General features: G+C 34.0%; 1 protein-coding gene, 2 long non-coding RNA genes and 1 pseudogene across 3 annotated transcripts; 2 read left to right on the top strand and 2 right to left on the bottom strand.

Annotated features, from left to right (window-relative positions):
* Positions 1-170: 170 nt before the first annotated feature.
* On the top strand, positions 171-3,502 carry LOC120125908. The gene is made up of 2 exons (XR_005516411.1): positions 171-353; positions 3,021-3,502. It is a non-coding gene; the product is annotated as an uncharacterized LOC120125908 (long non-coding RNA).
* On the top strand, positions 347-2,086 carry LOC120125905 (annotated as a pseudogene).
* A 1,412-nt stretch (positions 3,503-4,914) lies between the features above and the next one.
* LOC120125907 lies at positions 4,915-5,493 on the bottom strand. Its single transcript, XR_005516410.1, has 2 exons — positions 5,430-5,493; positions 4,915-5,300 (listed from the first exon to the last, which is right to left on the bottom strand). It is a non-coding gene; the product is annotated as an uncharacterized LOC120125907 (long non-coding RNA).
* Positions 5,494-8,075: 2,582 nt separating this feature from the next.
* LOC120125887 (heavy metal-associated isoprenylated plant protein 31-like) lies at positions 8,076-9,835 on the bottom strand. The gene is made up of 2 exons (XM_039144209.1): positions 9,669-9,835; positions 8,076-8,404 (listed from the first exon to the last, which is right to left on the bottom strand). The coding sequence occupies exons 1-2, from the start codon at positions 9,766-9,768 to the stop codon at positions 8,076-8,078; spliced, it is 429 nt and encodes a 142-aa protein (XP_039000140.1). The 5' UTR covers positions 9,769-9,835.
* Positions 9,836-11,723: the final 1,888 nt, after the last annotated feature.

Raw genomic sequence — 11,723 nt, 5'->3', positions numbered from 1 at the left:
TTATTCCACGCTATATTTAAGTTTGAATTAATAAAATAAAAGGAAAATAATTTAGGAACCGGGCCAAATCCAAATTTCAAAACCCCATGTCGGATCAGGTGGCCCGTGAAAATATATGTTTGTTTCGCCTGCTAAACCACAAAAACGCACCGTTTCTCAGAAAACCCTGGTCGATTTTGCACTCCTTGGTCAATATTCACTGCTCCCTCGCAGATCGTATCTTCTTCTTCTAGTTTCTCACTTGGCCTCTTCTCTTTTTTTGCCAGCGAAATCTGCAAAACTCTTTTGGGAGACGGGGAATCTCTATCCTCCTTAAAAGCTTATAATCCCTCCATCGACGTCTTTAATCCCAGGTAAGTTCCCCAGTCCAACTGTTCACAGAGAAACTGTAGCTATTCGATGATAATTTGCTACCCCAGTAAACATCTATCGTGCAATTGGGTATTTTCAGCTTAATGGGTATTTATCAACTCGAGATCACAACGTTTCTCGAGTTTTCCGTGTTTGGGTATCCCAATTTACTATTGCGTTTCTTGGATTCGTTGGGTTTTCTAAAGACTCAAAGATAATGGGAATGATCCAATGCTTACCGCGTACTCAAAATGAACTCTCTAGCTCTATTCGGTGCAAGGAATGTTTATAAATCATGTTTTATCATCATTTTATCGAGAAAATTGTGTAGTGGCAGTAGTTTTGATGGCGATAAAATTGATTGTGATTTTTATTGTTCGGATGAACCCTTGAGGAGAATGTGGAAGGGTCCCAGTTTCGACTCTATTTTTGATGAAACTCATGATAGTTGTGGGGGGTGCGTAAGCGAATCGGAAACCGGTTTTACAGCTAGAAAAGGTTTTTCGAGAGCGGAAGGGATGATGCTAGGAGAATTCTTGAGGTTTTAGAACAAGAGGAGCCGGGATTTGATGCAAATGTTGCTATTAGTGAAATGCAAGTGAGGGTCTCCGGGTTTCTTGTGAGAGAAGTTCTCAAGGGAATTTTGAAGAACATTAATCATGCGAATAAGACCAGGTATGCAAAACTAGGGTACAAGTTTTTTGTGTGGTCTGGTCAGCAAGAAGCTTATAGGCACACCACAAATTCGTATCATTTGATAATGAAGATATGCGCAGAGTGCGGGGAATACAAGGCAATGTGGAGACTAGTGGATGAGATGACAGAAAATGGCTTCCCTGCAACAGCAAGGACATTTAACATTTTGATATGTACGTGCGGAGAGATAGGCTTAGGTAGGAAAGTTGTGGAGAGGTTCATTAAGTCAAAAACATTCAATTATAGGCCGTTTAAGCATTCATACAATGCCATTCTGCATACACTTATCGGTGTGAACGAATACAAGCTAATTGAGTGGGTGTACCAGCAGATGTTAGCTGATGGTTTTTCCCCAGATATTCTTACTTACAATATTCTTATGCACGCAAAATACAAATTGGGGAAGTTAGATCAATTCCACAGATTACTTGATGAAATGAGTAGATGTGGATTTTCCCCTGATTTTCATACATATAACATCCTTCTGCATGTTCTTGGCAGAGGGGATAAACCACTTGCAGCTCTTAATCTATTAAATTACATGAAAGAGATGGGATTAAACCCAGGTGTTCTTCATTTCACAACATTGATAGATGGCCTGAGTCGTGCTGGAAACTTAGATGCTTGCAAGTACTTTTTTGATGAAATGGTAAAGAACGGATGCGTGCCTGATGTCGTCTGCTACACTGTAATCATTACAGGATACGTTGTGGCTGGGGAGCTGGAGAAAGCTCAAGAAAAGTTTTGTGAGATGATTGCCAAAGGACAACTTCCGAATGTATTTACATACAATTCGATGATTCGTGGTTACTGTATGGCCGGAAAGTTCGAGGAGGCACATTCCATACTTAAGGAAATGGAGGTGAGAGGATGTAACCCAAATTTTGTTGTGTATAGTACTCTAGTGAATTATTTGAGGAGTGCTGGAAGGCTTTCTGAAGCTCGTAAGGTAATAAGAAACATGGTGAAGAAGGGGCAGTATGTTCATTTAGTCTCAAAGATCAAGAGATAGAGAAGATGCTAAGCAGTAGATTTTACAATATAAACATTGTTTATTGTAACTTAATTGCCAGTGTACCCATTGGTTCAGCTATGTCGGCATTCAGCGCCACGTACCTGCTGCATGTAATAGGTGTCAAGGACTAGAAAGGATAAAGTATGCACATTCTTCTTTCCCTTCTTATCTGGTATTCAATTTGGCTGAAACAATGGAAGTATGGAACTCAATAAAAAGCGAAATTAATTCATCTTCTCCCTTCTTAATCAACTTTCCTACTCTGGTCAGTTGGCCTCATGATGAAGTCTTAACAGTTTTTTTCCCTCTTTTTTTATGGTTCTTTAGTTATATTTTTCTGAATTATAATTAATAACCTAATCCAGGGATTAAGCAAAACTAAGAGATAATGGTAAACAGAGTTTCCTCTAAGGACGGTGCACATGTGGTAGCTTGGGTTTGACTCGGAGGATTATCTGATACTTGGTGCTTGTTAGTTCTGAAAAGCATGAAAGGGAAAATCGAGTTGAAAGATGAGCTTGGCAGTGGTCAAATGATGATAATGTGCAGTATCACAGTGGAGGTTGAGTTTTCTGTAGAGTTGCGGTGATCATGGTGATGATGCCTCTGAAGAATTAAGAGGATCAGTTTACTAATCTTGACACCTTCTTCTACCGAGGAATGCAACTTACGATTCATGAATTGTAAGGTTTGATTTCGTTCAATGAACATGAATGCAGTAAAGTTATACAGTTTCAACTTTCAATCCTTTGTAGAATACGGATTCCTCTTCTCTAGGTTGGCATTTTCAGAAGATATAATTAAATGTTTCTGTTTTGCTCTTATTTTCACTGCCTTGTTAAGTGCTGTGTCTTATTCAAATATAGACGTCTACAAAGGTGTTAAATGTTAATGATAATGTTGTTCATAGAAAGAGGGCAATAAACTGATAAGTTTTTTTTATTTCCTTGTCATGTAGGTTTCATATATTCCATGCATCACTGAAGAACTTTTGCCTTGGATTCCATCTCGGATTCACAAAGATTCACCTCAAAGGTAGCCTGCCTGGTGCTTCATTCCGTTTGTAACCTTTTCGGCCTCTTTGAGTTTACAGGGCTGCACACCGGGTGAATTTCTTGCCGTTTTCCATATTGCTCATCTGATTTAAGTCAACTTACAATGGTGAAATTCTTAAATAGTCTGACAGAAGAAAGAATGGCATCTGTAGGCTTATGTGAAACATGCCCTATAGTTCCTAGTGGAAAATACTATGTTCAATTTTGCAACGATATATCATCACCATCATTAGAGGTGTCGACTGTTGAACCGTCACCTGAATAAGGTTTCATTCTTTTAGTTTTGGGCACTGCAACAAGGAGAAACATGTAGCCAGGTTTAAAGAAACGGGGACCTTCAGGCTTCCTCTATAGTTAAATGTTTATTTTAATATTTTATTTCATATTTCTTGATATTATATATAAGCTCTTACAATTTTTGGCAATCCTCAAAGTTCATTCCTCTTATCCACCTGTAATCCCAAGCGTCAACTCAGAGAAGAAGATCAAAGACACCTCCTTCATGTCGACTTCCATGTCCTCGGTAAGCTTTTACAGAAAAAAAACCTTTGCAAAGTTTCATGTTGCTAGCTTTAACAAGGAATAGTCTTTGGTCTCCTGTTGCCTGGTCAGTTTTCGAGTCGTTTACATTTGTAGTCATTCTTGAAAGCATAGCAATACAAAGCATGAGAGACATAGCTACCTGTTTGCTGGATGAGATCAGTGGCTTAGCATACATGAAAATCAATGGTGAAAGTAACTCAACTCTCAACCATCAGCCTCACTGCCCTTTATTTATTCTCTTGTACAAGGTTTAATTGTATCTAGAACTTGAAAATTAATGGTGGGAAATCAATGTTTTACCTGAGTAGTTCTAGCTCAAATGGCCATTTGTGCAGTTCACTAATTCGATTAAGAGGGTTTATCAGGGATGGCGAAGTCTAAATTGTTCCCATAAATTCCTAACTAATCTGTTTCGACATTCGAACAAAGATGATTCTTTCTTTTAACAGTGAAGTTGGGGATGAGGTATTTTCTCTCGTCGATCCCGTTCCGTCTCTATATTTCATTGGATAGACGCGACCCGGGACAAAATGGTTACGAGCGAGACTATTGGCAGTACAAGCCATGCCAACAATCGCAAAGCACACCGAGAGTAAAACTAGGTGGTACAAAGCATGCCAACTATGCGTCCTTGGCTTTTATGAATAATAAAGGCGGTACGGGAAGAATGTAATAAATAGAGGTAACCAGAATATTCGAATATGATAAATTTTTTTGGGCAATTATAAGTTTAGTACTTAAATTATTAATTTTAATTCATTTTAGTACTTAAGCTTTTATTTTTTCAAAATCATACCTAAAATTTAGTTTTAGTTTTTGTTTTAATTTAATATATTGCCGTTAAAAACTTTGATTTTTGTTTTATTTTAATACTCGTTCAAAATTTAACGTTAAGTTTTGAAAAAAATTGAAATGAATGAAAGTTTAGGTACTAAAACGAATTAAAATTAGCAGATTAGATATAAACACATTAAATTTCTTTTAAAGAATACTAAAATAAATAAAATGAAAACTCTTGCTAATTATAGTCTGCTAATACACTACTAATTAAACAAGAAACCAAAACCCCTTTCAAATTGCTCGTTGAGCATTGGCTCATTCAGTTTCTTGAACTAAAATAACTCTTTCTTTAACCTTTTCAGGTAGAGGAGCTCCAAAAACATTAAAGGCAAAGTAATACATTCAGATCAACACAAAAATCATTTCTTTTCTTCCTTCTTCTCTTCTTTCTTTTCCTCTTTCTTCTCTTCCAGCTTCTCCTTTTCCTCTTTTCCTCCTCCTCTCTTCCTTCTCTTCTTTAGCAGGTCTGATTGATATTATATCCACTTTGCCTACTTTCTTCAGCTTCTTCACCACACTGCATCCATCTCCCCTATCACCCTCAGCTTTGATCCTTTAGATCCGCCGCTATCGAATCAACCCGACCACCCACACAAAACAAAAGGAGCCTGTAATTGCCCTGATTTGTAACAGTATCCCATAAAAGGATAATCACACGCAACCGAGATCTGATGTTTGTTTTAAAAAGATATTATTGTATGCTAGGTGTTTGACAAAATACCAAAGATATCTGCAGTAGCTTCTATGGATTTTTGCTTGGTTTTGTCATCGGTCATGGTTAGAACTTTCAAGACCACCTTCTGCTAAAACAGTGAAACGAGTTACTACACGAGACATGGTGGGGAAGAAGATGAAGAATAACATCAAGATGAGAAAAACAAATAGCGTGTTAGTAGAATAATTAAGAACAAAGGGAAAAGGAAAATCACCTGCGCCATTTTGCTGTGAAAATAATGTGAAATTGAGTTAGTTAGGAAAGTAAATGAGCTTTCGAGGACCAGCTTGGCCTTTTATAAAGTGTGAAAATCGAGGAGGTCCGCACTCTGATTTACCAGGGAACCTTTTGTGTATGGTCAGGTTAAAGTTGCTGAATGAGTTGATCAATTCGTGTCTTTGATTGGATAAAATCTGATCATAATAAATTTACTTAGTTTGAGGTCAAAGCTATTTAAATAATTTTAAGTCAAAACCATTTTATTAATTTAGTTTTTACTAATATTAATTGTTCAAGTAATGACGTGTTAGTTCATCATGTGATGGTTTATTCGCTGACTTAACAATTATAAATAAATGATGGTATGACTAATGTATTGAATTGATTTTTAACATACTTTGGTCTTTGATAACGTAATTAATTTTTGTATCGATTTTAAGAGTAGGAGTAGATTAAATTTCAAAAACTAAAAATTCATATTAAATAAGTCATCAAACTTTTAATTAAAATCAAATATGTTCTTAAACTCGGTCAAAAAAATAATTTCTCTTAAACTCAATTAAAAAAATCAAATCAGATATTCTACTATGTCATAATTTACATATAAAATGTCACATCATTATAATGAATTATTACGTCAAACTTATTAAATGTTATATCAATATCGTAACAATTGAAGTTGATTGAATAAATTGATAAAATTAAATAACATTGAGCATAAAATTATTATTCGAACTGAATCTATACTACTGATTCTGTTAGCTTTTCTAAAGGAACTCAGGTATCCCAGTCGTTTTCTTAAGCATTCAAACAATGATAGTCTTATTTCATCCTACTTTATTCTCGTTTCAACGTTTGAATTAAACAATACTATTGTTCTCACGTGTAGTCTTATTTAGGAGGAATTATAATTTTTTAGGAAACCTCACTTACCTCTATACTTTCGCTTGACTTAAAACCCATTTCCTATCCTTGGTATCGATACTGACCTTACAATATCGAGACCCTCGCTTGCCTCTACACTTACTCGTGCTTTAAATCTCAAACCATACATTGGTATCGATATTGGCCTTACAGTATCAATACCCTCTTTGCAGTATCGATACCCTACCTAAGGTATCCATTTTAACCCAACTTTAAACACTTATTCAATTCCACTTATGGTCATACTATGGGTATAGGGCCTCTTGGCAACGTTTTGACCAAAACTTACTGAAAAAATCGATACTAGCCCAAGAGTAATGATACTCCTGTAAAAGTTTCGATACTTTATATAAGTATCGATAATTTTAAACCTTCTATTTTGTGAAGTTTCGAAACTATGACCCAAAGTTTCGATACTCTTTTAAGAGTATCGATACTCTTGCTCAAAAACTCACAAATTTTCCCAAAATGAAGAACAATTATCAATACTATCCCTATATTCATACTCTACCTACAGAAGACATAATACACATACGAAAATACTATATTTCAATCCCAAAGATCCTAGTGAGGTCCCCAAACATTCTTTAAAGTCTTATGTGATTACAATGAGCATAAATAAGGTTTTATATCATGCTTATAACATAAATCATGTAATCTACCATTAACATATAACACTAAGTTTCATAACTTACTCTCAAGCTAGAACTCATTTATAATGATCACTAAGAGTATGGAAGAGTTGATACTGTGTTACCTTATTGCCTTGGCTGCTAAAACCCCTCTTGAATCAACTAGAATTCACCATACCTTCAAGAAAAACTCATTATGAAGACAAATCCTAAAACTCACATAATGGAGCTTGAAACAAAGCTTGAAGGATAGAGAGACACATTCTTACCTTGCCTACAACAAACTAAGCTTGAATCCTTAAAACTTTTTCCTTAAGAAAGGAAGAAGAAAAAAGAAAATGATGAAGAATAAGAGATGAGTGTTTGATGAGAAAATGGTGGGGGTGGTTCACGTAAACATGATATAAAAAGGAAAGAATTTTCAGCTTTTAGTTTTAACTATGGGCAAACTACATTATTAGTCCCCCAACTTCTAAAAAATAAAACTCTTATCACTTAACCACAATTCCCTTAGGCCTCAACTCAAGCCCACTAACACTAAACTTGGTCCAAGTAATTTATAAAGTCTTTTGGGATCAAATTTGAGTTTCGGGTTGACCCTAGCTACTAACCTTGTATTCGGGGTGTTATAATTCATATATTCCAAACTCGTTATTTTTGTTAAAAATTTAGGGTTATATGAGCTGGATGTTAACATGTTAATTGAGATATGATAGTTGTTTGAGATTCTAGGATCATATTTTATCATATCTCAATTAACAAATTAATGTTTAGCTCAGTCTTTAGTCAATTTTATAACGAAAAAGAACGAGTTCAGAACATATGAATAGTCGAGTGACCATTTTGCAACTTTTAGTAGTCGAGAGACTCAAGAAAACAACACTCTATAGTCGAAGGACCATTTTATAACTTTTAATAATCGAGGGACTCAACAAATCAACATCAATAGTCGGGGACCATTTGTGTACTTTACCCTAAATATTAAAGATATATTAAGGAATAGTAATTATTAAATCATTAACTTAGAATTTAAACGCATATTCTTTCCAAATACAAATCTAAAAGAAGATACATATATATTACGTTCACATGATGGAGCAAGCATGCGGATTATCTTCACTGAAAAGCGAAGCAACGGCCTCGTCGGAAGCAACAGCGACGGAGTAAACATCTGGAGTATGGAAGAAAGTATGAACGCCATCGGAAGCTTCGTTCTTGTAATAGTCATAGTAATGGTTGACTATGTAGGATGGATACTTGAAAAACGATGCGTAGTGGGAGTATCCCAGAAACGGCCACGCCTCCGCCGCTTTCCCTGCCCGTTTGATGACTTTTAGCACCTTCTTTTCTTCCAGGCCATAGCCTCGAACTGTGATTTTTTGGATCTCCATTTCTACCTCCACTTCTTCAACCCCTAAAAACAATGCGCATGGAGCATAGCATAGTTGGGCTGTTAGTCTAGATTTGGGGCTTTTTTAGCCCATTACAGCGTCCCAGAAAAATTAGGGAATTAGGATAATTTGACTTTTAATTTGAGATCGATATTTGATATAATGCATGAAACTCGTCACCTCGAGATGAGAGTTTCTATAAAAAAATATTTTTCAATTTTTTACCCCTATGTGATAAAAATTAATAAAAAATATATTTTTATTGAAACTCGTCACCTCAAAATGACAAGTTTGAATAAAAAAGTATTATTTAGGTGAAGTAGTCATTGACGTGACGAGTTCATTAAACACGTAACAAATGTCGGAGATCTCAAATTATAAATCATGTGCCCTAGAACCCTAATTTCTTTTTCTAAGTGCAGTATTGGGCCCATTTTTATTAAGCACATTTCTTATGAAAATATATCAAAATCATTAAATTTATCGAACTATTATAAATTGATTCCTAAAATCATCTAAATTTATCACTATTTTATAATAATCCGATAAATCTTTCAATCATTTTATAACTTGTAAAAGTTTAATGAACAAAAACATCATTTCAACCTAGTTTACCATTTGTATGCTTTACCTTATTATTTAGGATAAATAACACATTTAGTACTTAAATTATTAGTTTTCGTCCATTTTAATACCTAAACTTCCTTTTTTTAAAACAATACCTAAAGTTTAGTTTTTGTTTCGTTTTAGTACCCCGTTCAAGTTTAACGTTACATTTAAAAAAATGAAAGTTTAAGTACTAAAACAAACCAAAACTTATAGTTTAGGTACTAAATGCGTTAAGTTTTTAACGACGGGTGCTAAAATGAAACAAAACTAAATGTTAGGTATGGTTTTAAAGAAAAAAACTAAAAGTTGGGTACTAAAACGGACCAAAATTGATAGTTTATGTACTAAATATGTAGTTTACCTCCTATTTATATAGTGCATGCAGCATGGTGGCAAAACTAAGGGGTAGATAGGAGCCGTGGTCCCTTAAAACGAGGAGACTATTTTATATTCCCTTAAGAAATCATGGAATTTTAAATTAGTCCAATAATAAATTACACTTTGATCCTTCAAAATCTATGATTTCATTTGGATTCCTAAAAAAATTTCTGAATTCGTCATGCATGCATACTAATCTTGGTTCTAGTTATACACTTGCTTAAAATTTACAGACTCCACGGCAAAGCTGGAGTTAATCAAGGAGGCAAAATCAACGAATACAACTCATTTTAAGTATACCTTTGAGCTTTAAGAGAGCTTTCTTTAACTTGGAGGCACAGCCCTCACAATCAAGGTTTGGAACTCTTACTTCAAGCATCTGCAATAAGTTGAACCACATTATCAGCACCTGCAACGAAACATCAACTCCAAATCAACACAACACAACAGACACACAGAACTCATAGCAGACATGGTTGTAATAAGGCCATCCTTAGTTTAGGGTTTTAAGTCGGAGGTAAGATATAGAAAGATACAATTAAACAACTTTGAGGGTTAAATTAATACGAAAATACGACAGAGACAAAAATGATAAATTGAGTATACTACAAATATAAATGTCATTCTTAAACCTATTTTGAAAATATTTATATCGAATTAATTAAAATAGATTTGAATGCTAAACTATATGTAGTATTGAATATAGTAAATATAGTATTTGAGTATGTTACTATTTCATTAATTGAAGCAATTGTGACTTAGCCACCTTCAAATGGAGAAAGGTCCAAAGGAAAGAAAAATAATATTAATTTTTCGTGTTGGAATATAAAATTGAATTAGTTGTAATTATTAGTTATTAACTGATTATCAAGTTGTTAATTATGTTAGATAATATTAATTTTTTTATTAATTTATAATAAATATAAAGTAATATATATTTAAAAATAATTTTTAATTATTTATCATTTAATGCTCACCATTTCTGATATTTTTAATAGTCAATTTCCAGAATTCAAAAAATAACAATATTTTTTTATTACTGAATAAATAAACGGTAACTTCATTTGGAGGGTTTGAATTTAGATTCTCTAGGATGAAAAATAAAAAACTTGTGGTTCAGGGGATTCGAACCAGACTGTCGGTACAAAGTTAATATAAAATAAAATTTAAACAAAAAGTGAAGTATGTCAGACAATTGCATGACTACCCCAGCAAGACCAGACAAGTTGAGAACGACCATGTACGATCTAGGTGACCCACTAATGAGTCACCGATCCAATAATCACACAGGCTCGATTCATCAATCAGACTTGAAATCATGTTATCTTAGAACTCAGAGACAAGAGAGAGATTAATATTTGTGTATGCAAGTTGATATCATTTAAGTATATTTTAAGTTTGAGTTATCGTATGTACAAAAATTTTTGTTAAAAATTTATCTATTAAAATTAAATGTACGACTCATATCAATCATGATTAATCAAGATAAAACCTTAAAAATTAGGAGAGCAACGGAAAAAATACATAGGTACGAGCCTATAGAACAAATCCTGTCGTAAATAAGGAGTGGGGCATAAAACCTAATAGTATAGTGGACTAAGGAGCTAAGTTTTTGTAATTTTGTGTGATTGAAGAAATACAAGTTTATTTTCTTTCTTTTTCGAGTTTATTAAAACCCTCCAACTCTTTGAGCCGTCGACGTTCACCCAATATATCATTATTCACAAAGAGTTACTAAAATTTAAAGGAAATATTTGACTATTTCTTTAATAATGTGGCATCTAAAATTTGTCTCAAGGATCGAGGAGACTCGAAATAAAGTGAATCAAAACTATTAAAAGGGACTCTTATGATCGAAATGAATTGTAATGACCTGAAGAATTCTGTTACATGGCGGCATTGACTAAGACAAAGAGTCCTTATGGCCTTATGGAAGGCCAAACTAATTCCAGTTTGAGTTAAGAGCAAGTCAATATACCAGAGAACGTACAAAGTGATCCAATTTAAGTTCCTTCTAAAGAAACGACAAAGTTTTGCTAGATTTGATGAGGGAAAGTATAAAATAGGGAGAGTAATTTAACCCGGAATTTGATGATTTTGATTCGTAAAGTTTAATTTTTTTAAAATTAATTTGGGTTGGATCGGATGAAATCTTTTAAATGGTGAGGTCGGGTCAAGTCAGATTCGAATGAAGGGTGAAAAAATTTTGACTTGATCCGACTAGAGGATAATAATACAATTTCTTTTAAAAAATTATTTTTTTTATAATTAAATTCTTATTTTATATTAGATTGGGTCGGGCCGTATCGGATGTATACTCTAAAAATTCGAATTAAATCATAGTCAGATAGATAA

The sequence above is a fragment of the Hibiscus syriacus genome, unplaced genomic scaffold (assembly GCF_006381635.1).
Source record: "Hibiscus syriacus cultivar Baekdansim isolate YM2019G1 unplaced genomic scaffold, ASM638163v2 tig00110446_pilon, whole genome shotgun sequence".
Lineage (NCBI taxonomy): Eukaryota > Viridiplantae > Streptophyta > Magnoliopsida > Malvales > Malvaceae > Hibiscus > Hibiscus syriacus.
The sequence above is the reverse complement of the archived record's forward strand: the minus strand, read 5'-3'. Positions and strand labels throughout refer to the sequence as shown.